At 36.6% G+C, this 26,481-nt stretch overlaps 1 protein-coding gene across 2 annotated transcripts in view; it reads left to right on the top strand.

Moving 5' to 3' along the window:
- The window catches only part of THSD7B (thrombospondin type 1 domain containing 7B), a 1,192,820-nt gene that overhangs the window by 1,139,843 nt on the left and 26,496 nt on the right, over positions 1 to 26,481 (top strand). For both annotated transcript variants that reach the window (XM_072613204.1, XM_072613205.1), the window contains 3 exons: positions 4,974 to 5,091; positions 19,461 to 19,606; positions 25,099 to 25,258. In XM_072613204.1, the coding sequence (XP_072469305.1) occupies positions 4,974 to 5,091; positions 19,461 to 19,606; positions 25,099 to 25,258 (424 nt within the window). The remainder of the gene's footprint in view (positions 1 to 4,973; positions 5,092 to 19,460; positions 19,607 to 25,098; positions 25,259 to 26,481) is intronic.

The raw sequence follows: 26,481 nt of genomic DNA, 5'->3' as shown, positions 1-26,481 counted from the left end.
TACTTACTGTTTCTCCCAGATGGCAATCTATCTCTCATCTCTGTGTCTTTCTACCAACTATCTTTCACGACTGTACAGCTTTTGCTTCTCATTTCTGACTCTTAGAATCTTTCTCTTTTTGCATTTTTTCCAAGATAACTCAAATGCTATCTGCAAGAAGTCTTTCAAAATTTTCCTCTAAAGTTACCTTCCATTTACTCTGTACCTATCTTGTATGTATCTACTTATTTTCATGTTGTCTACCCAATTAGAATGCATGTTCCATGTGGGCAAGGACCATCTTTGCTATTCTTTGTGTCCTTTGTGTTTAGCAGAGTGCTTGGCATAAAGTAGGTTCTTAATAATTACATTTTGATTGATTGTGTGCACAAAGAATTCCTATTGCACTTGTGCAAAGGAGAAAATGCAGCTTATGTTTGATAGAATGTGTCGCTGATTGATCCAGACTTTACTGTTTAAACAGAAGTAATTTCATGGGGTTCCAGATATGTAATGTCACTTCTGAGAGGATATATGGGTAGACAATCAGTAAACATTTATTCAACTCCTGTTGTATACTAGTTACTGTGCCAAGTGCTGTGGATAAAAAATAGAAGTCAGAATAATCTTTCCTTTCAAGGAGCTTATAGTCTAATGGGCAAGACAACATGTGAACAAATACATAGCAAGCTATATACAAGATAAACAGGAAATAATTAATAGAAGGCAACAGAAGTAAGAGGGGCTGGGGGAAAGATTTCCTGTACAAGGTCAGATTTTAGTTGAAACCTTAAAAGAGGCCATGGAGGTCAGTAGTCAGGGCAGAGAAGAGCGTTTCAGGCATGGGGGACAATCAGAGAAAATACTCAAAACTGGGAGATGAAATATCTTGTTTATGGAACATCCAGACCACTGTCACTGCCAAACAGTGTTTTATGTTAGAACTCGCAGGTAATAGGGAGACACTGGAGTTTATTGAGTAGGAATGTGATATGAAAGAACATGCACTTTAGAAAAACCATTTTAGTAACTGAATAGAAGATGGATTGGAATAGAGAGTGATGTGAGACAGGCAGACCTACCATAGGCTATTGTAATAATCAAGATGTGACCTGCATTAGATTGGTGGTAGTGACAAAGGAGAGAAGGGGATGTTTTTGAGAGATGTTACAAAGGTGAACTTGATAGGTTTGGGCAACAGATTGGATATGGGAATGAGAGATAGTGAGGAATCCAGAATGACTCCTGGGTTGCCAATTCAAGAGACTATGAGAATGGTGCTGCCCACTATAATAATAGGGAAGGTAGGAGGATGGGAAATGTTTAGCGGGGAAAATGATAAGAAGTTCTGTTTTGGACATCTGAGTTGAGATGTCTGAAAGGCAGTTAGAAAAGTGAGATGGGAGGGCAGCTGAGAGTTTGTGGCAGGATAGACAGATTTGAGAATCATGAACATAGAGGTGATGTTTAAATCCAGGGGAACTGATTATATTACTAAGTGAAGTATTATAGAAGGAGAAGAGAAGAAAGGCTGGGAACAGAGAACTGAGGGGGACCTGTGATTAAATGGCATGATCTAAAAGAGGATCTAGCTAAGGAAACAGAGGATCAGCAGTCAGTTAGGTAACAGGAGAATCAAGACAAAGTAATGGCCCCAAAAGCTAGAGAAAAGAGAGTATCAAGGAGGGGCAAGTGATCAGTAGCGTCAAAGGCTGCAGAGAAGTCAAGGACAATAAAAACTGAGCAAAGGCAATTGGATTTGGGAACTAAGAGATCATTATTAACTCTGGTGAGAACGTTTCAGTGGAATGATGAGGTCAGAAGCCAGACTGTAAAGGGTTGAGAAGAGAGTGAGAGGAAAGAAAATTGAGGCATCTATTGTAGACAGATTTTTCAAAGGGTTTACCCACAATGGGAAGAAGAAATGTGTATGTGTTCATCCTTCATTGCTGAAGAAGATCATGTCATCAGAGTAATAATGACATGACCTGCACTAGACTTTATTTTGAGTGCTGGAGGGTTGTGCAGGTCACCAGCCTCACTTTGCCTCCAGAACCATCTGAATCCAGTGACCAGATATTCATCCAGGATGATTGGAGATGACCCAGGATGAGGCAATTGAGGTTAAGTGACTTGCCCAAGGTCACATAGCTAATGAATGTCAAGTGTCTGAGGTGAGATTTGAACTCAGGTCCTCTTGACTCCTGCACTGGTGCTCTATCCACTGCACCACCTAGCTGCCTCAATATAGGTTGATAGTTAGCAGGGGATGAGAGGATCAAGTGAGGTTTGTTTGTTTTTTCAACATAGGAGAGATATGGGCATTTGGAGGCAGTAGGAAATGAGACAGCAGATGAGGAGACAATGAAAATAAGTGAAAAAGTGAGAAAGCCCAAGACAAGCCTGAGAGAAAGGAATGAGTTAGATTGATAAGAAGCTTGGAAGCAGAAGAAGAAAAGGGCTAATGGAGGAACCATCATAATGGAGTAATCCTCAGCTTTTCAGATTAGAAATGGAAAATATAGTACAGGAAATAAAGGAGAATTTTGAGGAGGATGGTGGAAATCTTGATCAGCAACTACAAGCCTTCTTGTAAGAGTGGCAAGTTTTGTTTTGTTTTGTTTTTATAATCTTAACATTCTTAATGGATATTTAGGTCCATTCGTCCATATTAAATGAGTCAGTTTTGGATATAGCAGATCAAATTCTGGGCATCAATTGAAGGAAATGAGGTGTTTGGCATGAAGAAAAGACTTAATGGACACCATAATAATTGTCTTCAAGAATCTGAAGAACTTCCCCATGGAATAGAGATTACTCACTTTTTTGGTCCCAGAGAGCAGTACCATGAACAGTCACGCAAGTTACAAAGGGGTAAATTTAGTCTTGTCAGGAAAACTAAATAACCATAACTCCTAACAATTAGAAAGTTCTAGAAGTAGAATGGGAAACTTCAAGAGGTGCTGGATTCCCACTGGAGATCTTCAACCAAAGAAGAGATTACCTCTTGTCCAGCATATTGCTTAGGAATTCTCCTTTGGGTGTGGGTTGGACTTTGTGTTATGCTGCTAAATTTCCTCTTGACTCTGAAATGCTTTGATTCTGTATGTGATCCTATCACCTGTAAGAATGCACATACACACACCTAAATACACATGCATGCATGCAAGCACACAGATACTCATACACACATATGCACACACACATGCACATGCACGCAAACACACACAAAGTTTAGATACCTTCCCCCATCTTTAGCAGCAATGAAAAAATACCGAAGGATCCTTCAAGTGAAAGACATGGCCTGCAGCAGGTATTTGCTACTGGGCTAAATTATCCTCTAAATATTAATATTCTTTATGAGAGTTCTTCTCTAGAAGGGGCTAGTGTCATATGATAAACAGATTATGACAGGGAGAGATAAACCTCTCAATCTCATTTCTGTAATAGTTTCCAATTTTCCTGCTTGGCTGGAAATGTAGCTTTAATATAGACCTCTTTTTTGTGTTGTTGCTAATTCATGGCTTGATCAACATTGAGGATTCATTAAATGCTAATGATATTCTAATGAGAGGTGGCACAGCTAACTGGCCTTATAGTCAGCCAGACCTGGATTCAAGTCTTGCTTCATGCACATACAGGCTGTAGGATCATAGGAAAGCTTTTTCTTAAAATCTCTGTGATACCAGACAACTCTTTAAGATCATAAGTTGCAGAATAGTTGTCCATCTGTTTTGGTAGGGGGAGTTTTCGAGCAATGAATCATAATTTTTAAAACTGTTTGTTAGAGTTGAGTGGCATTTACTTTGGTGATCACTCCTCTTCTTAAGGCCTTTTTTCCCTTTTCCATTAATAGGTTTGACTATCTAATCTGGCTACTCCATTCAGAGTGTTGATACAATAGATAGATGATAGATAGATAGATAGATAGATAGATAGATAGATAGATAGATAGATAGATAGATAGATAGATAGACAGATAAACACAGACAGATAGATAGATAGATAAGCAGATAGGCAGATAGATGATAGATAGATATGAATGATACAATAGACAGATGATACAATAAATATGAACTTATATCTTAACAATTTCACATTGATGATGTTCTGTGGACAACTTCCCATGATCCTTTTAATCAGATCATATATCTAAGAGAAAATCAATGCTTTCCCAAGCAGTGAAAAAAGTTTCTCTTCCTATATTTCACTAAGGAATACTTTTAGATATTTTGTGATTTGTCTTTATCATCTTGAATACCCTTTTGTTTAATCTGCTAGTTAATCTTTGTGTCTTATCATCCTTGCCAAGGACTCAAGTTATATTAATTGACTGTGTTTTCCTCTGTGCTCCCACTAACTAAGGAATCCCTAGGTCACATAGTTGCCTGCTTCCCCCACAACTAATAATCCTGTAGCCTATGTGTATTACTCTCCTTTCTTTCTTCTAGTTTCACCAGCTCAAATCCTGAAATCCACCATCAAAGCATTCCTAAGTGCTTTGTGTACCTAAAACTGATTTTTGTAACTGTAAAGACTATTCTTGAATCATAGGATAATAGAAATGGAGCTAGAAAGGACCTTAGAAGTTTTGAGTGCAACCCCTCCTTTTTAAACTGAGGCCCAGAGAGGTTAAGGTACTTGACCATGACCACATAAATTTTTTATTCTTCCCCACTTTATTCCATATCATTATTTCTTGTATCCACCTTTAAATTCTGTTTTTCCTTAACCCACCTTTCTCTTTTCTTTGTCCTTTTCCTTTAACTGAAGAATCAATAGACATCTTTGAAAAAAATTTTTGTGTGATAATTGGTCAAATCTCTTGTTGTGCACAGGAATTTCTCTTGCCCTAGACTTTATGGGTCCCTGGCTTGCTGGTTGGCTAGAAAATGTTCAGTCTCACAATAATATCAATGAACATCAATTGTCCAATATGGAAACAGATAGTGACCAAGTACCTGGTGAATCATTTCTTTCATTTCTATTTGCAGCAAAACTTGGAGAGACCTACGAAAATGAGCCTCCGATGCCTAGTGGAATGTGCAGTGAACTGCCAGCTCTCAGAATGGACCACTTGGACTGAGTGCTCACAGACCTGTGGCCATGGAGGTATTTCTGTTCCCCTCCTAGTCAATGCTTGAGCCTCCTAAGGACCTATTGAATGTCTTCTTTAGAAGTAAATTGCGCTGTGCTGAGGCAAATTAGGAGACAACTCATTAAACAACATGCCACTCTTTGAAAACCCAAAAGTTAGTACATTAAAGCATTAGCCATATCTTACAGCTCAAATATCCTGGATTTTTTGGGACCTAGATTCAGTTGAAGTCAACAAGCATGTATTAAGCAAAACTACTAGCAAAGCAGAGCACTATGCTAGACACTGGGGAAAATATAAAGAGGAATCATTAAACTCATGCAGTTTATAATTTAATAGAAGGCCTAGAGGCTTAAAAGAATCCCAGCAGACAAAGGTAGAAGTCAGAGTAGAAGGCTCCATTCCTGGAACCCTAGCTGTTAAAAAAATCTTCTATGCAAAGATTACTTCCTTTCAGGAGTCATGAGGAGATTCATTAGCATGGGATCTCCAGCTTGCATGGGGAAATCCACGCAATAATATTGAATATGCAGTTGTCAGAGCAAGGGAGACAACATGTACTCTTACCATTTGCTGCCCTTCTGCACTGTCACTGCCCTCATACATTGCAAAGGAGGTAAAGATCTCTGTATACTGCTATTATCAAAGACCCTTTTGACCAAGGGCCTATATTCCTATTTATAAGACATTGCCAATCCATAATAGAAGGACACTGCAAGCTATAGGACTTTTAGGGCTATAAACAATTGGTCTTTCAAAACAAAAAGAATACAGATTATCTCTGTTTGCCAGCCTTATCTATTGTCAGGATAGACACACTAAGCTGAAAGTTTCCTGTTCCTCCTCTTATTTTCTTAAGGGACTTTATCTGGATCTCTCCTTTCCATTATTGAATTCTATCTTATATTATACTTACCAGTGCACATGTCACTTTCCCAAACCCAGCATCAGTAGAATACAATCACCTTGAAGTCGGGACAATGCCATTAAAAAAAATATATCCTTTGCCTACTATCTAGGAAGTAATTAATAAGGTTTTTTTTCTTACTGAATTAATTCATTATGGTGTTATTAAGTCATTTTCAGTTGCGTCTGATTGTGGTCCCATTTGGAGTTTTCTTGGCAAAGACACTGGAGTGGTTTGCCATTTTTTTCTTCAGTTCATTTTACAACTGAGGAAACTGAGACATACAGGGTTAAATGATTTGCCTAGGGTTGCAGAGCTAGTAAATATCTGAAGCCAGTTTTGACCTCAGGAAGATGAGTATTCCTGACTTCAGATAGATGCTGCACTCTATCCACAGCACCACCTAGCTGCCCCTGTAAATCACTATCAACAAGCATTTATTAAACTCTTACCTTGTGCTAGGCATGATTCTACTCTCTACAGATAAAAAGAAAAAAAGGAAATCTTTGTCCTATGTACTTTGTATTCTAATCAGGAGATAATATGTATGTAAATAGATATGTAAAAGACACATACAAAGTGAGATGTAAAGGAACCTTAGATGGAAAGGTCTTTGCAGCTTAGAGCTTAGAAAAAGCCTTCTCTAGAAAGTGATTTTGAGCTGTCTTGAACGAGGTCAAGGTTTCTAAGAGACAGAGGGATAAGAAGTGAGAGCATTCCAGGCTTGGGAACTAGTCAAGGCAAAAACATTATAGAACTATACCTTATATCTGTGCCCCACTAATTCATCATTTATGACAATGAAACATCAAATTATGAAGGACTGGAAAGAGAGCTGACAGTGTAGTTAGATTCCTTTCTTTTTTAAAAATTCTATGTCCATCATTGTCTTTGGATAAGTCACTTATCCTTTTAGGAGCCTGTTTCTACATCTGTAAATTGAAAGAATTACATGCAATTACTTCTTAGGTTCCTTCAAGTTCTAAATCAATGATTCTAAACCTTCTGATCACCTGGTAGACTGGTTGAAATATAATTTTTGCATTCATTGTTTGGTTTAAAAAACAGATTTAGTAAAAATAAAAGTTATAGTGTAAACACAACTGGCATTAGATGGGGTCAAAGGCCTTGGGGGATGTAAATTTAGCCTATTTGGTTTATCAGAATTCTATTTATTTGCATGCAACCTGTGACAATTTCAAATGATACAAACTGTTCAGTCAATTTAATTCAGTAAACATTTATTAAGCACTTCTATAATGTAAGTCATTGGACAAGGTATTTCAATTAAACAAATTTTTAAAACTTGCTCTAAATAAACTTATCTTTTATACATACATACAACATACAATATAGATAAGTAAATATGAAATATATACAGAGTAAAGAGAATATTTTTGGATGGGTAGAACACTTATAATTAGAGGTACCAAGAATGTACTTACATAGGAATTGGGATGTAAAAGAACACATAAGCATTAAAGTAGGACCAGTAAGACCTTTATTTGGCAACTTTGTTAGCTATCAATAATGTTAATACCTTTGTTTGAATGGAGCAAATATTTAAAAATATAGTCTATATGTTAGTGTTTTTAAATATATTCTATAATGGTGACATTTCTTTCACTCTCCTAAATCCCAGAAAATCTGGGTTTTTGATTTGCGTGTAGAATAGAACTTTTAGAATGGGAAGGGGATCCTCTTGAGACAATCCATTCTACTACTGTATAGATCCAATCATGAGAAAGTCTTTCCGAACATCAAGCCTAAATGATCCCCCAGATCTTTTTTTATACAAACTGAAATCTAACCGTTCCTCCCCTATCCTGTACTTGTGAGGCTGATTTATTGAACCCTAGTTCTAAGACTTTACACTTATCCCTATCAAATTTCATCTAGTTAGATTAAGCTTAAATTATCACAACCTTTTTATACCTTTTTATTGTTTTCTAGGATGTTATGTATCTCTCTCAATTTTGTTTCATTCATAAGTTTTATGGCATGTCATTTCCACCTTGAGACAAGTCATTTCATAAATATATTAAGCAGTATGGGATGAAGCATACATCCCTGGGGCACTGCCAAGTTGATATTATATAACTATAGCCAAGATGAGTAATCAAGTGCAATATCATTGGTCTGTCCATGGAGCTAGGGTTTAAAGAACAATGACACAGCTGTGTGCCATGAGATTTTCTCAACCAGATTATTAAAAAGTACATGACTATTTCAAAGTCATTTACTAGGTGCCTTCCTTGTACTAAGCATTGATGAGCAACTTGAATTTCTTGTCCTTCCTCACCACTCCCCAAAATAGTATTTATCCCTGACTCTGCCCTAAATCCTCAGGGGTCTTAAACAATTATATCCCTCATTTTTCCCATGATTAAGATTCCAATTTTTACCCTTATGGCATAGCATCATTCGGTTATGTTTCCCAAATGAAGAGAATGGCTTATTTAAATTGTGTCTTAGTAGACACCCAGAAATAGTTCCAGTAAACCATAAACTGAAACAATGGTAAGAAAATTTGCTGAGATTAACCTTTGTTTCTTAGAACAGAGAGTAACTTAATAATCTTGGACAGAAAACTACTGCATAGAGTTTATCTCTTAAAAGACAATATCTACCATCTTTTCATCTGAACTCACTGGGATGGGGGAAAGACATGAGCAAACCATGTACTTTGTCACAATAAATTAGGAGAGATACTCTACCAGATTAGACAGGACTCACCCTTTGACACCTGGGACTATCAATTGACTTCTTTACCACAATAAAAATACAATTGCCTCTATATATGAAATCAATAGGCAGGTAGGCAAACCCTGACATGTCAGATGCCAGATATCTTTCCCCAGGAGTTAAGACTTTCACATCAAACCAACAAACCTCCATTGATCTAGGGGAAAAAAATTGAAGTAGGCAGTTATGTTATTTTCCAAGCATCTTGACTGCATTGCTAATGTACACCTAATGCCTGGCACATACTTTTTAATTGTCTTAAAGATTTCAAGGTCAAAACTGTTAGAATCCAATTTATTTCAGGTTAGAGAGAGAACTGATTCTAAGCTCCCACTAAGGGATCTTCTTAGATGGATTTCAAAGATCAAAGCATGTAACAGAAGAGCTTAATATTTGGATTAGTCATGTTCTTTGTCTGTTGAATTTTCATCAGTTCAGTGGAATGGAGAACTCCCTAAATTTAGCATAACATGAATAATTCATAGTTATTATTTAACTGATAATACTCTAAGAATATTATTCATTCCAAACCATGATTTCCTCCTCACTCCTGCTTTTTTTTATTTGAATTCAACTTTGAAAGTTGTATGGTGATATAAATGCCACCTTCCTTCAGGATGCCCCAGATGGCTCCTTCTAGGCAATGGTAATGATATGTAGCATACAATTTCCCCACATAAGCAGAGAGTGATTTACATTGGCCTAAGATATCAATACTTCATATATACTACATATACTTGAAATACTATATATTTATTATATATTTCAAGAGCAAGCCAGAAAAAAAATCCAGTCTTTATCTTTTATCTATAAAAAGTTGGGTAGAACTTTTGGTCAAACATTGCCAACAACTGGTCAGATACTCTGGCAAACTATTAAATTAAGTCCTGGGAATGTCCGGAATCATCCAGCTTTACCTTGGTGTGTTTTTCAAAGGGCAGAACCAGAAGCAATATGTGTAACTTGCAAACTGAGATTGAGAAAAACTTCCTAAAAGTGTTGCTCTCCCTCAGTGAAATATACAGCCTTGGGAGGCAGTGGCTTCTTTCTCCTTAGATGACTATTCATTATATTGTAATTGAGATTCCTTTGGTGTATGGATTGAATTAAGTCACTAGGTGTCACAGCTCCAGATCTGGAGTCAGGAAGATCTGAGTTCAAATCTAGCCTCAGACACTTGCTAACTATTTGACCCTGGGTAAATCACTTAATTTCTATTTATCTCAGTTCCTAATCTGTAAACTGGGGACACACTGCAGAATGAAATGGCAAGCCACTCCAATATCTTTGTCAAGAAAACCCAATGGACCATGTCCATAGGGTCAGGTAGAGTTGGACATGACTGAACAAGAAAAATGGGTTGAAATTAATGGCTACTATGATCTTGCCTATGTGGCTGTTCTCCATCAGTGCAGATTAGCACTTATCCGTGACTTTTCTACTTTTGGTATTTTTGTGTGGGATCTCTCATAATACTTCCACCAATTGTATTAGTGGCCTTTTTTAAGAACCTTTAACATTTCTGAAAGAAACTAGAGGAGGTACTACTAAATTACTCAGTTCATCTAGTTGATATCCCTTGTACTCACTAGAGATTAGGAAAACATGGAAATAAGTAAATAGATGCCATCTTAGAATACAAAATGCAAGGTCTTGCTACTAGAAGGAATGGTTAGCATGCTAGTAGGATTAGGATATATCTGCTTTTGCCATCTCTCTGTTCTGAATCTGTCATCTTATGATGTACTTTGACAATCATGATCTTTGAAAATAGTCTAGCCATTAATGTAAGAATGTCTACAATGAAGTCTATAGGCACATAATTGATGGTTCTAGTTTTAACTGAAACATAAAGGTAACAGCATCAAATTTGATGATGGTTTCTCTCACCATAGTAGTTGAATTTGCTATCCATGATGGTTTATTCCAGGGGGTCATTCTTGATGTTTGCAGGGTAAATTGCAGCCATGGAGCACTGAACAGCATTGCCATTTGGTACAAGTACATAACTGACTCTAGGATGGCCCTGTGAGTTTACCTGTCAAAATCACAACAGGATAACAGTTCCAAGGACAGAATGCATACAGTGTATTGCTGATTGAACATATAGAAAGGAAGTAACAAAACGGACTGAAAAGAAAAAAAGGGAGGAGAGGAGTGTTCTGTTACTTGTTCTTCTAATTTCCCAGGGAAGTCATTCTTTCTTCATTCAACTCCGAAGGGAAAAAAGGAGTAATAAGAATAATTCACATTTGCATAATGTTTTATATACATTATCTTATTTGAAAATAGCCCTGAAAAAATCCGAGTTTTACTTTACAGATGAGGAAAATGAGATTTTGGAGCCTGATTTTCCTATGACTGTACAGCAAGAAATGACTAAATTAGAACTTGAACCAAAGAATATTGATGCTGGATACAGTGCTCCTTGCACAGGTGTCAGGTTATATAATAGGAGAAAATACTTAATCTTATTTTGGTGAGCTGATCAGTGGAAAGGATAAACAGAGTAACAGGAAAAGAACCCTCAATATTTTATTAAACATCCATGAAAACCTAAACAGACATGATACTAATTTCTTTTAGATCCTTGTTCAGTACTTATTTTCCTATTTGTGCAAAATACTGAACTCTCTTACTGTAGGAAATGTCATTTCCCATTGTTCGGAGAAAGAGAGGGAAAGAGAGAGGGAGAGACAGAGAGCGAGGGAGAGCAACTCACAAATGATTCTTCTAGCCCAATTCAACCTTTTCTCAATCATATTTCAGTAAAATCCAGCTGCGAAGATTAGGACATTCAATACCTAAGAAAAATGAACTCTAAGCAGTATGAAATATTTAAGTGTACCACATGTATATATTAATATACAGCATAATAAGTGTATGGATATCTGGTGAAGAAGAGTGAGGAGAGTTTCCTGACAAGTGAAGTTGATAATAAACTAGCATAAAGGTCTGAAAGGGAGCCTCCACAGTTGATGTGGAATGAGAGGGACGGATCAAAGGGAATATGGAATTCTACACTGGACTCTCAGAGTTGGAAAGGACTTCAGAGGTCATCCAGACCAAATCCCCAATCATGAATGCCATCTGCAACATCCCAAAGAAGCAGTTACCCAACCTCTACTCAAAATAGTCACTATTTCTCATTTGAAAAAATTTGGACAATAAGAATTGTTAAAATTTGTTTTATATTGAGTTAAAATCTATTTCTACCCATCAATCCCAATTCTGCCTTTCCTTAGTATGCTAAAAAAAAAAAAAAGCAAATCTCTCCTCTTTTCCAAATAATAGGCTTTCAAATATTTAAATATTATTAAGATGGCTATCCCCTCCCCAAATGTTCTGTTTTCTAAACTTGAGGATTGCATTCAATCAATTCTCTCATGTCATGATTCTGAATGCCTTTATCAATTTGGTTCCCCTTTTCTTTTGGAAGAATACACGTTTGTCCGTGTCTGTTCTAAAATGGAGCATACGTAATTTTACATCACATAATTTATATATACTCTAAATATAGTTTGACCAGGAGAACCTATAGCAAGACACTTACTTCTCTCATTCCAGACATCATGCTTCTTTTAATATAGCCTAAGAAGAGCAAACTAGGTGTTAACTCTTATCACACTATTGCCTTATATTGAGTTTGCATTCCAAAGCCCTCGTCTTTTAACTCATGAATGTGTTTTTAACTACATGTTTCTCAACCTATATTATATTGTTAATTTTTTAAAATATAAAGGTGAGGCTTTACATTTACATATCTTCTACATATACATGTATACGTATACATACATACATACATATGTGTGTATATGTATATATGTGTGTGTATACATATATATACACATATATATAGTACTTCAATGACATTTCCATTACGGAAATCTCTTTAGATCTTGATTATATTATTCAAAAGCACACTGCCAATTTTGTACCTTTTGCAAATATGGTAGACATGACAGCCATGCCTTCAACCAAGCTACTGCTAAAAACTTCTAAAAGAATGAGGTCAAAGACACAGCTCAGTAACATACTGCTAGAGCTATCCCTCTAGGTTAATAGCAATCCATTAATTAACACTTTAATTATAATACAAATAAGACCTTACATTTGTATGATACTCTAAGACTTATTAAATACTTAAAATAGGTCATCTTTTTCAATCCTTAGAATAACAGGGATTATTAATAAACCCATTTAATAGGACACTATTAAGTGATGATAAGAAGAAGGAACCAGAAACTCAGGGAAGTCAAGTCACTTTACTAGGATTAAATAGTTAAAACGTGTCTAAGGCAAAATTGGAACACCTAGCCTCCTGACTTCTGTCCACTGGACTGTATGAACCCTTCTAACTAAATACATCGTCATCTATCTAGTCCATATCTGTCCATAAGGGCATCCTATGAAACTGACAAAAACATAAATATACTATTTCTATAGCATTCCCCAGGTTTAGTTGTATAACAACTGTGTAAAATGTTGAAATTAGATTCATTTGGAATGACATATTTTTAATTCCTTTGGTTCTGAGTAATTATATCTCCCTTCCCACGATACTGAAAAATCCCCACTATTTTCATAATACATGTTAGAATTTTACTAGTCATCAAAGTCAAACTCACAAGCTTATAGTTTGAAGTATCCCTCCTCTAAGGATGGATTTTTTCTGATGATCAGGAAAACATGTATATATTGTCTTTAGTAAGATCTTTCCCGTTTTCTACAATTCTTTAAAGATCACTGACAAAAGTTTACCAATCCTATCTATAATCTCTTTCCATAAACTGAAATGTATTTCATTCATACCAGTTAAGTTGAGGATAAACTGGCTACTCTCTTAACATCCTACTTATGTTTGGTTCCATTTCTCAGTTAGCCATTCTTGTTTCATCCAAATCTGAATATTATTCTTCTCAGTTGATAAAATAGATGTAAAACAATATAAATGTAAAATTTTCTTTCTTCTTATGATCTATTATTACCTTTCCATCTCCATAAAGCAGGGTCTATAATCCTTTATTGATCTTTTCCCCCTTTTTCTCTAACATAAAAGAATCTTATTAAAGACAAGTATCATTGTGGCATGTAAGTGACCCCTAATGCCTAAAACACAAATTCTGATAGGTCCCACTGAGTATGAAAGACTTCCAGTGTAGGTCTGGTCATCTGCCATGACTGCTATCCAGGGATAAATCTAGATACGTTCAGAGAGGCACATCTCCAGGAAACTGAGAGCAAAGGATGAATGTCTTGGGCTACAGCAATTCACCAAGTTTGTCTCATAAGTCAGTGTTGTCCAACTCAAATAGAAATGAGGGCCACTAAACCACACAATATATGGGCCATATATTGTCTTAGTCTTAAAATGTAATATTATCTATTTTTACTGTGTTTTTATTTTGTTAAATCTTTCCCAATTATATTTTAATCTGGTATACAATCTGGTATATAATAGCTTAATTTTAAAGTGTAATATTATCTGTCTTTTATCATGTTCTTATTTAGATATTTCCCCATTTACATTTTAACTTGGTGCAGCCCAAACTCACTAGTATTGTAAGCTGCCTATGGCCTATCAGCCACGTATTTGAAGGCTCTGCCATAAGCCATCACAGCTTTGCAGTCTGTGACAGCAGGAACACATATCATCAATGAGAAGAGCTAAGTACAAAATCATCATTACACTTAGGTATTTGAGAGACAAACTATTCTAGAACCATTTTTAACAAATTTTTGTCATACCAATTAGCCTCTTAGTAGAAAGCCAGAAATCATGTCCCTGTATGGATAGGTGGTATCTGAATACTTTGAACTGAAAGTATTGTTATGACTATAGATGGCATTTAACTTATATAATGATAATCTTTAGAATTAAATTCATTCAGCACCATTTATAGTTTTCTCCCATTTTCCAACAGAAACAACTTTTATTTTTTCCATGTGGTGAGCAAAAAGAGCTTTGTGGCTATGCTCTTTTGATCCCCTTGGCACCCAAACTGGAAGTGAGGATGTGACCATGGTTGGAGATGTGAAACAAGATGCTTTCCTTTGAACTCTCCATACTTCCATTGTGTAGGGTTGGACTATTTCTCAATATAGATAAACAAACAAGTGTATATGCACATATTCACACAAAGATATCACTTTGATTAGCAGCTTTGGCCAGTTGGGAATCTGGATTGAATAAGCACACAACACATCTTCTAGACTAGAGGCTAGACAGAGTTAAGAGATAGAGACAAAGATTTGTCTTTCCTTCTCCATTCTCAAGAATCCACATTGCTAACATTTCTCACATAGTTTTTGAATAAAGTAGTGAAAGGTATTCATTGAAGATTCAGATTTGACTAAGACCAACAAAAGGCAATGATGCAAAGATGAACTGTGTTTTAGTTAGTATTTCTTTATTTTCTCTACTCTGATCCTCCCTCCTCTTTTCTTCACCTCTTATTACCCCTACACAAGCATCAAAATAACAAATCTACAGTGCTAAAAAATAGCAACCGATATTTGAGATGAAGAAAGAAACAATATATTGTTATACTCCAGAGCAGTAACATGGAAGAGTCAGCTATGGAGTTCTACAATTAAAAAGGAAAATAGATCCCATATTGTCAGACAAAGCAAACAAACAAATAAAAACAGGGAGATGGTTTGTAGGAAGGCTAGCAGGGGGAAGGCTTGGAGATGATATAGTCTTCTGCTTTGTTACTGTGTGTAGATTTTTGTTACTATGATGGATTTGGCATTCTGGTGTTAGGATTCGGCTTTCTTGTGTCTGAATAAATGTTTTGGTTCTTTCTTTCGCGGAGAGAGTATGTTATATTTTGAGATTCAGAATTGTGGATATTCATGACCACCATAGGCACTGTGAATATTACATGGCCCTACAGCTCAGGATTCAGATTTAAACATTCCCCTACCACCACTATGCTATAGACTAATTAGAGCCAACAATGAGCAAAATAGTTGAAAGAAATAAAATTTGTCATGTTAATCTATGTGTCTCCCTTCTAATAGCTCTTTCCAAAATGCCTTGACCACCAACATTCAATATACAAAGTGATTATGCTGAGGATTTCCTGCTGTAGATGTTTCTTTGTTCCCACCCCCACCCTCAAAAAGGAGCTTATTGTGTTGTATTTTAGTGGGAAAGTTAATTAAGACTAAGATTAATAGTTGATAACAGTTTAATGAGATCCCTTTTACAGATAATTGACATTTAAGCAGGGGCCTTAAAGCTGTAAGTCAAGGAATTAAAGCGTGAATGCTTTAGACATTATGTCAATGTAGAAATTTTAGGGTGACCTGAGGGTGATGGGACTTTGACTGGAGCTCCTCCAATCATTCCATGGATGTAGCTCCTGATTCTGCCTATTTATGAGCCTACTATTGTTTGTTGTGTACCGGGCTCATGGGCTGCAAGGTAGCACAGCAGATGATAGAGTCAGGAAGACCTCAGTTCACATCCTGTTTCAGATGCTTAGTAGCTGTGTGACCTGAGCAAGTTATTTAACCCTGTTTGCCTTAGTTCTTCTTCTAGAGAAGGAAATGGCAAAACACTCTAATGTCCTTGCCAAGAAAACCCCAAATGAGGTCACAGAGAGTTGGATAGGATTGAAAGGAATCACCAACAATACCTGACACATCCTCATCTACCCTGGCTATGGCTTCTCCCGGGTGTGGTGAGAAGGGTTGTAACAAGGGATTTCTCTGTCTGAGGAGAGCCTCATAAAGAGAAAAATTCACTGGGTACCTTCTTATTTTAGTAATTATTTTTGCTAACTAGGTACTAAACTCTATTACTTCTGTGTCTTCAGGGAAAACAAAAGGCTGTAAAGGAACTCTAACTTCAGCATTTGGACAAAGTTATAATTCTAATGGGGAGGCATGTTTTAATAGTTATGTAACAATGCTTGGTACCGCAAGAAAACCCACTCCCTCTGTCCCCCACCAGCCATCACAAATCTTGCTTTTAACGGGTAACTAGATCTATGCTAATACTTACTTCTGGCAAAGCAGAAAGACTTTGTGATGTCTTGCTTCTTGTCTCCTTGATAAAAGGCACTGCCACTATCCTTTATTGTATCTTTTAGGGCCTGGCTTAGTGACAGAGATCTGGCAATAATTGAAGGGACAATACATGATCAACCTCATTTCTCATGTGAAATTATTTCCATCAGCAGCTCGAGCAGGGAAAATACAATGTTTGGCACAGGAAAAATGACTATGGGACAGAGAGTGGGGTATAGGGGACCATTGAACCAGAGTTCAATTGTTGCTCGGTAAATTATGGGTTTTGTGTTTGTATTACTGCATACTTGTGTTTGTATTACATATATGGTTGCTTCCAAGAACCACACAATTCCCCATCCCACCTTTGCCCCTAGAATATTTATTTACATTATTTCACATTTGTTCTGTGCTTTAAACTTTTCCTTCAAAGTGCTATTAGTTCTCTAAATCCTCTCCCACACAACTGCCATACTAATATTCCTAACACATGGATATGACCATATTACTTCCCTATTTAAATTATTCCCACTTCAGTGGTTCCTCCAATGATAAACCTTCACAATTTGACTCCAAAATATCTATGTTTCAGTCAAATTGGCTCACTTGGTATTCTCTATATATAATAATCTGTTTCTTGCCTCCATACATTTGAACAGACTGTCTCCCATGCTTGAAATGCCATCTCTTTTCATTTGTGTTTCCTGGAATTCCCAGGTCCATTCCGGGCTCAGCTCACATGCCAATTCCTACATGAAATTTTTCCTGATTGCCAAGCAATTGAAGGCATTTTCCCTAACCTTCTGCCTCAGTACTGCAATTATTTTGAATGAGTTTTTGAATTTACCTATTTGTGTACATGTTATTTTTCTCCAGTAGAATGTAAGCTCTTTGGGGGCAGGTAATTTTCATTAAAAACAAACACTCCCCCCAAAAACAGGACAAAAATCCTGCAACTTTGTAACCCCCATTGCCCAGCAAAATACCTGGTGTGAATTGAGCAGAATTATTGAAATTTCTCAAATAAAGATGAATAGAGTACATATAATTTTAATGTTTTGAACATTAAGGATTTAGACAGACATGAGATAAATACAGAGAAAGATTATTATAAATAATGATTACTAATGCAAAGCATAATTGCACCTGAAATTACAGAGAAATACATTCAGATGATTGTGTTTTTAAAAACCTGCTAATAATCCCAGTCATCATATAAGTGAGATAGATGGCCATCCATGTGGTGAAATTTGTGGGGAAGAAGGATACTGGAAGGGCAGCTCCATCCAAAAATGTCTTTCCAACTCTGGTCTCCCACTGCTTGAAAATATTGACATTCATTTATCATTCAATCATGTATTGATTCATTCTACAAACATTTGTTCAGTGCCTATTATGGTTATTATTTTGCCAGTATCCCTCCCCTTTTGTTTGAGAGACACACTAAAGACAAGATCTAATTCACATTCATGTCCAAGACTAGTCCTGATGGTAACCACAGACTACAAAACAATGGCACATATTCTTCATAAGGCATCTCCAGAGGCCAGGCATGCCATTGTATTAGGATTAAATGGAGTACCTGGGTTCAAGTTCTGGTTCTATGTGATCTTGTTACTCAATGTTTGGCCTTAATTTCATCATTTGTAAAGAGAGTGAGTTGGACAGGGTGGTTTCTTACAGTCCCTTCCCTCTCTAAGTCTTTGATACTATAAACATACAAGTTTCTTTGTACTCAATGGTTATTTGGAGTTTGCTACTATGGGTTCCTTCTTGATTTTGTTTTATGAATATATTGTTATTCATCAAAGTTGAGAAGGAAGGATTATAACGGAAGCATCTTAGGATCCACAGCAGCCAACTTCACTCTATTTGCATACCCCATGTTTCATTTACTCAACCACCGTCATTTTTCTTTTCCATATATCTGTGAAGTTTTTCTCCAAATAACCAGATATTTCCAGATATCCAAATGGTTATATTACCCTACTCAGAGACTTGAATGAGTCTTCATCATTCATCTAGGTCTTGGAGTGTTATGTGTGCATAGCACTGTGTAAATACCCAGAGAGAATAGCAGAGAGTCATGGCATAGTAGAGAGGGTATTAAATTTGCAGTCTGGAAGACCGAGGTTCAAATTCGACCTCACAAACTCACAAATTGTATGATTCTGGTCAAGTGTCTTAAACGCTCTATTCCTCAGTTTTCTCATCTAAAAAATGTGGGGTTTGAGCTCAAAGCCTTCAAAAGTGTTCTCTAGTTCTAAACCTCTGGTCTTACAATCCCCACTAGTCATAAACTGGTATGAATCTTCTGAATTAATGACCCTCATTTAGCATTAAAATTCTAAAGAATGGACACAGATACATAAGAAGATCTGACTGATTATTAAGTTTTCATGGAATTTTGAATCAAATCCAGATCAGAAGTTAAGCTTAACTAACCCATCCTCTACAGGGCCCTTCTGTTGTTTGGAACCATGTAGATAACTTAGGTAAGATACTTATAATGTTATTCACTTTACATTCCCATCTTTTGGCATCTTTTGTTTGGATCTTAGGACGCTAAGTTATTACTGTATTGGGATTGATAACCTTGAATATAGAGATCCAAAAATTATGAAGATTGACATTTCAGAGGCATTCTGTTGTTTTGTTCTCTTGTCTGGTAAAATACTTATTGAAAAACCCCAACCTCTCTTATCTGTTCAGGTCAAATGAGCCGGACACGGTTTATCATTATGCCAGCTCAAGGAGAAGGACGACCCTGCCCCACACAGCTTACCCAGCAGAAAACCTGTCCTGTGAAGCCCTGTTACAGTTGGGTAATGGGGGACTGGTCAGCTTGTAATTTGGAGGTAGGTCACCTAATGATGCCTTAAGAAATACTTCTCAATGACATTCCCAAATGCTTCAGCAGCATGTTGATGGAATACATTTTGCATCACCAGGGACCTGGCAAAACATGTATTTTTAATGCAGTTGAGTGCATGGGAAAAATTGCTGGCAAGTCAGCACACTTCGTGAAGAATGCCACTGCCAGTGAAGTGAATAGACATTCATTAGGTTCTAATTGTAAGCTGTGGTCTGGGGCTTTCCATTTATTTGGCTTTCACATGAATTGCACATGGCTTTCCAGGCTCATGAGGAATATCAAAGTATTATCTAATTAAGCAAAATCCTGCTGTGGAGGAAATGTACAGCTACTTTTACGGTATGTGTGCACATGTGTATGCGTATGCACATGTATGTATATTTATAGAGGGAGATAGAGATATCTTTATACATAGGGACATCTATAGATAGATATCAATAGAGATATCTAGATATCTATAGATAAGTGATAAATACATTTGTGTGTATGTGTGCCTACATACATACATGCTTATATACATACACATACTTCTTTTTAAGCTTAGAAATGGCCCAGCATATGGTCAGAAAGCCAAAAGTATATGAATGTTATATTTTAAAGTTATTACATGAAGCAAGATTACTACATTTTCCTCAATGATTACTTTTTTATTGGCCTGAAAAATAAATGCCTAGCAACATCGCAATATATCACCATGCAGCATACTGGTTTTGCTGCATCAGCAGAGGGCCCTGTGCAGCTGCTTTTCTGGCTTCTTTATGAATCCATTGATTTCTCTCCCTTCCCCTGCCCCTATTCCTCTACTGATTTATCTTTCCAATCATATTTTGAAGTAAAGCATATTTTAAAATTAATTAACAATTAATTCTGATTATGCAATTTTTTTTAAAGTGCAGAAAGTACTCACCCAGAGACAATTTAAAAATCTTATTGGAATTACATTGTAATTTGCTATTAAAATCACACACACACACACAAATAAAATAAACATCCATGTATTCTAATGGGTCTCAGAGAAAAGAACGCCTGTCATATTTGACAGTCTTCCCCCGACCCCCCAAAATCATTATTAATTAGTTAAGACCTTAGCAATACAACTAGTTAAAATACATCCAATTGTGTGCAAGGCTAAGTTCATTTTTTCTTTGACTGTTTTTGCAATGCCAGGAAGATCTCCCTGGAAGCCCAGGCAATTAGAGAAATTGAATGTGAGGCCCCACATTTCTCTTCATGCCTCTGAATGGCTGCTGCTACTGGTTTTGAGGAGAAGGCAGCTATAGAAAAGAGGGACATCAGAAAGCTTTACTTTCTCCCTTCAGATACCTGCATTAAAGGTTAGGTCTGGGGAAAGTTTCCTAACTCTCCTCCTTCCTTTTGTTTCCCTCATTGTTCTGGCTTCTCATTCCCTATTTTTCTATTATCCCTTTTCCTTCTAGGTATCCAGCAGTTTGCTGAACCTGACGTTCATGGACACTGGTCATGCATAGGTCCTGTTGCTTCCATGCAGTTCATTTTAGCTCAAGAAATATTTTATTAAAAGTTGATTCTGTGCACGGTAATGTTGAGTAGTTCATGGAGGACCTGCCTCTGAGACATGAGAACTTTGAACATTTATTGACAGGGTCAGGGCCACACACTTACCCTCTCAGTGCCCTGAATCACTCTCCAAGACTAACTTATAGATAAGGAGGGATTCCATATTAGTAAAGAAAGTTCCTCACCAGGTTCTCATTATATTGACAAAATCATGGTCATATAAACACACACAAACACATATGTATATATACACACATGCATATATGTGTATAGATAATGTCTGTCTATGTGTGTGCACACGTATGTGTACATGCATGTTTGTATATATGTGCATGTACATACATATATACACACACAAGGCATTATGTTAGCCACTGAATATACAAAGAAATGATACAAACTCTGACCTCAAGGAACTAATATTCTACTAGAGGTTGGGAAAATTTGATATGTAGGCAGCTAGAGTGCACAATGCTTAGAGCACTGGACCTGGAGTCATAAAGAACTGAGTTCAGATATGATCTCACACACTTACTAGCTGTATGACTCTGAACAAGTAAGAGGTTTACAAAGATAAAGATCCCTTTTTGACTCAGTTTCCTCATCTATTAAATGGGGATAATAGTACCATCTACCTGCCAGGGTTGTTGTGATGATGAAGTAAGATAATATTTGTAAAAGCTGTTAGCACAGTCTCTGGTAATGTAGTAAGTACTATATAAAATTTATTATTATTATTTACTCAGGTGAATGACAATAGGGTTTAATGGAAGCAAAAATATCAAAATAACATATTCTTGGACATTATTTAATTTCCTTTTTTGTTGCCAATATAGTAATCATCCACAAACACAAACTTTCCAAAATACAAAAAAAGAAAAAACACAATTGTGTATAAAACCTTGAATTTCTATTACGTATGGTTTATTCTTTAAAACTGTACATTAAATTTGAAGTAGTAATAAAATTTATCTTGTTTCTGTTCCCTGTGTATTTTGAATGTTTTATTAATGTTCTTTTTTCTTTTTGCATTTTTATCACTCCCCACTGTACCTCAACCTATCCCCAATAGAAGTCAGACCTTATAACAAATAGGTATAAAAAGACAAAGAAAAATCAACAAATGGGCATTACCTTTCAAGTTTTTTTTGCATTTCTAGTCCATTAACTCTTTGGGGTATCAAGGGGACAAGGGAACACTTTTAGCTACAGAAATGAGGAAAGACTTCATGGAAGAGGTAGCATCTAACCTGAATTCTGACTTAAGATGAGAACATGAAAGGAAGACGTTAAGAAGGACAGGGTTCTAGGTATGGGAAGGGTAGCTAATGTGGCAGGAAGAGGAGATAGTAATACATTTTGCTTAGAATATAAATTGCACCAAGAATAATAATTTGAAATAAGCCTGGGAAAATGAATTGTATCCCAGTTGTGGAGGTCCTCAAATGCCATTTTCTATAACCTCCACAGATAATAGGGAGTTGATAAAGCTTTTGAGGTACATAGATCTTTTCCACTGGAATGTGACTTTGTCAGATATGTGAAAAATAAGTTTGAAGAGTGGTAAGATTTGTTATAAGGAGACCAGTTAGAAGGCTATCAAAATAATCAGGGGAAGAAGTACTGAACAAACATGGTAGAAATTAAAGTACAGAAAAGGGAATGGTGCAGGAAGGAGCAATTAATGATGGCTCTTATTTTTCAAGCCTACATGACTGGGAGAATGGTGGTACCATCTATAGAAATAGGGAAGTTTGAGGAAAGAAAATATTTTTAAGGAAAGAGTTCAGTTTGGGCTATTTTGTGTTTGAGGTTCTGATATTCAGTTACATATTCAGGGGAATATTTGTAGCAAACAGAAATGGAGGACTGAAATTTGAGGGATTATCATGAAATCACCAAGGCAAAGGGTATATTGAAAGACAGAGTAGAACAAAGAATTGGGTATAATAAGAGATAATCTTTTTTCAAGGGGTGGTTATGGGCTGTACCTGATTTTATCAGTAAAGGGACTTCCCAGTGTGGAAACTCTTTACAATGATACATAAGTAACATTTATGTTTTACTTTCTCAGAATGTTGCTTGGGACATTGAGACCTTGTCTCATGTCATGAAACTAGAATGTGTCAGTTCTTCCTGAACCCAAAGTTAGCATTCTATCCAACATGTGATAGTACTTCAAGAGAATGTAAACCCAAGAAACAGAAGGAATGGTTAGATAAGGAGGAAAACCAAGAAAGATAACAGGGAGGACAAAAAAAAAGGAATTTCCAGGAATAGAAGGGGACCATTGGGATCAAATGCTTCAAAGAAGTCTAGAATAAGGAGGATTGAAGAAAGACCATTGGATTTTGCAATTCAGAGATTAGTTTGATGAGAATGTTGGGGGTTATAAACCAGACTGCAAAAGGGTAAGGAGTGAATAAATCATGAGAAAGTGGAACCAGTGAATGTTGGTGATTGTTTCTAAGACTATAGAGTAAAAATAAGGAGCTATAAAATGACAACATGATGATATACTAGAGTCAGGGGAATATTTCTAAAGATAAAAGAAATATCTATAAATGCTTGAAGGTAGAGGTGTAGGAGCTAGAATATAGGGGAAGAATAAATAAAAACAGTCAAGAAAAAAAAAGAAAAACACAAGAAGACACAGAGAGGATGAAAGGAACAGGTAGATACCCAGACAAACAGAATGATAGAATGAATAACAAAACAAGCTTTTAAAGGAAAAGTTTGGAATGAATGGAACAATTGAGAGTAGTTACTGTTGCATGGAAAAGGACAAGTTTATTGTCATCTTTTCTTGGAGGAAAGAAGTAGAAGAGCAAAAGATAAAGATGCTGAAGAATTTTGAAATGCTGAAGAATTTTGAAATGCTGAAGGGGAGATGAAAGAACTCATGACTTCTTCAGACTTTCCAATGAAGTAGTAGGTGTTATTAAGTAACATGAGTTTGTGGTAAAACCAATTCATACATTTTTCCAAGTTCCTCACATAGCACTCAATTGATTAGGTGTGGAAGCAGGGAAGGTGTATGATAAAGGAGGTAACGCAAGGTTGAGTATAGTAGAGCATGAGCAATGGAAGGACAAGATCTATTGGATTCAATTGTGGACAAGCTGACTATAGGATGAGACTAGAGAGGGAAGAAATAGTGGTGAGCCAGGATAACCAGGAGGAGGTGAGAGACTAGAGGTTTTTTGTATGCACATACATTGTCTTCCCCAAATAGAATGTAAATTCCTTGAAGACAGCACGAGTTTTATTTTGTCTAACCCAGAACTTGTCACACAGCCTGGTGAATAGTTAGTACTTAATAAATGTTTGTTGATTGATTGGTTGGTTGATTGATTGACTCAATGTATTACTTCCTGTATTGATATGAACTGTCTGATAGATAAAAGAGAAACTTGTGTAAATCAGAACACATGTTGCTGTGCACTGATTATTACTGCAGAAAGAAAAGGATTTTGTTGCCATACCAATATCAACCAAACCCACAGTACAAGAAACTGAATTCCCTTCCAAAATGAAAACAGTAAAGAAATTCATATTCTGTAGTTAGACATGTTCTCATGAGAAGTGATTAGGGATAAGACCATTTTATCACATATAATACCAAGACAAATTCTACGTGGTTTCCATTTCTAGTCAGTCTTGGCAAAATTCCAATGCAAGTCATTCTCTTTAACTACTTAAATTCTCTGGCAGTTTTATTTTCCTGCCTCAGCTTCTCTACCCATCCAACCCAGCTGGGGCAGCATTGCTCTGTACAGATTTGTGTCAGCAGTTGACAGATGGCTCCCCAGCGGAGGAAGATTTTGTTAATGTGCAAAGATCTTTGGGATTTTCCCAAGCAAGAGGTGGCAGGAACCGCAAATATAAGAGAGGCTGATGGCTTGTGGTGGTGCTGATTGTGTAATTAAACTTTCATAGGGTGGAGACTGCGGTGATGGAGTTCAAGTTCGAAACCTCTCCTGTGTGGTCCACAATGCTTCAGCTTCTCCCACTGCTAAACAAGTAGAAAACACATTATGTGGAGAGTTGCTCCCCCAAGACAGAGTCCTACAGCTGCCTTGCTCTGTACCTTGCCCAGGTAAGCAGCCTCTCAAGCACTGTGTGCTAATTTGCTATTCAATTTTGACTTTGACAATAGCTATGGAAAGGCCTTAACTTTTGAAATTTAAAATCTGGAATTATTTTAAACTTGTCTTTAATACGTATCTATATGTACATACATATATTAAAAGACATATGCATATATGTATGTGTGTACACACACACATACATATATATATACATGCATGCATACATATGTACTGTAATGTTAATGGAATTTGGAGATCTTCCCTGCCCCTTAATAGGCCCATGTGACCTGCTTTGAGTTTTGGCCCAGCCCACAGCTTGAGTCACATGGAGGCCATTGTGGAGCTTGCCCAATGTGTGGAGCAGGAAATGAAAGTGAGGCAGAGTGAGAGAGGGAGGAATTTTACATAGGGGAGCTTGTTTGTGGGGAGGCCTAATGGTGGGAAGGCTTGGGGATGTTGGTGTTTCCAGGATGGGTGATGTATATAAACTTCCTTGTTACTATGGTGCATTTGTCTTTCTGGTATCTGAATAAATATCTTGGTTTCGTCTCTGAGGAAGAGAGTTATTTATATTTTGCCAATTTACCCTGGAAAAACACATGCATATTCATAATGATGCAATGGGTATCATTTTGGCATACACATACATGCATACATGCATACATACATACATACATACGTACATATATACATATATATCACTTCAAACCACTGAGTGCTAATACTCTTATCCAGTCAGAACATAACTCAATTTTTTTCCATTATGAACAAAGTCTGAACATTGCTCTAGGTAAGACAGGATGTCTGTTCTGATTCTTGGGAGGCTTGACCATAGCCTCTGAGACCTGTTGGAATGGGGCTTCCAGTAAAAAGTGAGTGAGGAGAGACTGAACCAGCCAAACCCCTGAGGAAGAATCACGGTAAAGGTGGAAATGAACTCAACTCATTAGAAGAGTCGAAAGCGTAGCTCTAGAGCACATATTATGTAGATATTGGAACATGTTTTTTTTATGCTGAGAGATGGTAGCAGACAGAGAAGATCTAGAAGTGTATTGGAATATATTGGCAACTCTGATTAGTTCTGTATTTAGTAATATAAGAAGTAGAAATTGTAGCGTAGGTAAAATGTGCTTTCTAATATTGGTTTACACTCAGTTGTACACTATAAAATAGTTACTTGGGCTAAATGATATTCCCTGTTAATAAACATCTCATTCCTTTCTGATTGCTT

The sequence above is a fragment of the Notamacropus eugenii genome, chromosome 5 (assembly GCF_028372415.1).
Source record: "Notamacropus eugenii isolate mMacEug1 chromosome 5, mMacEug1.pri_v2, whole genome shotgun sequence".
In the NCBI taxonomy this organism is placed as follows: Eukaryota; Metazoa; Chordata; class Mammalia; order Diprotodontia; family Macropodidae; genus Notamacropus; species Notamacropus eugenii.
Note: the sequence above shows the minus strand (reverse complement) of the source record. Positions and strands in the feature narration are given on the sequence as shown.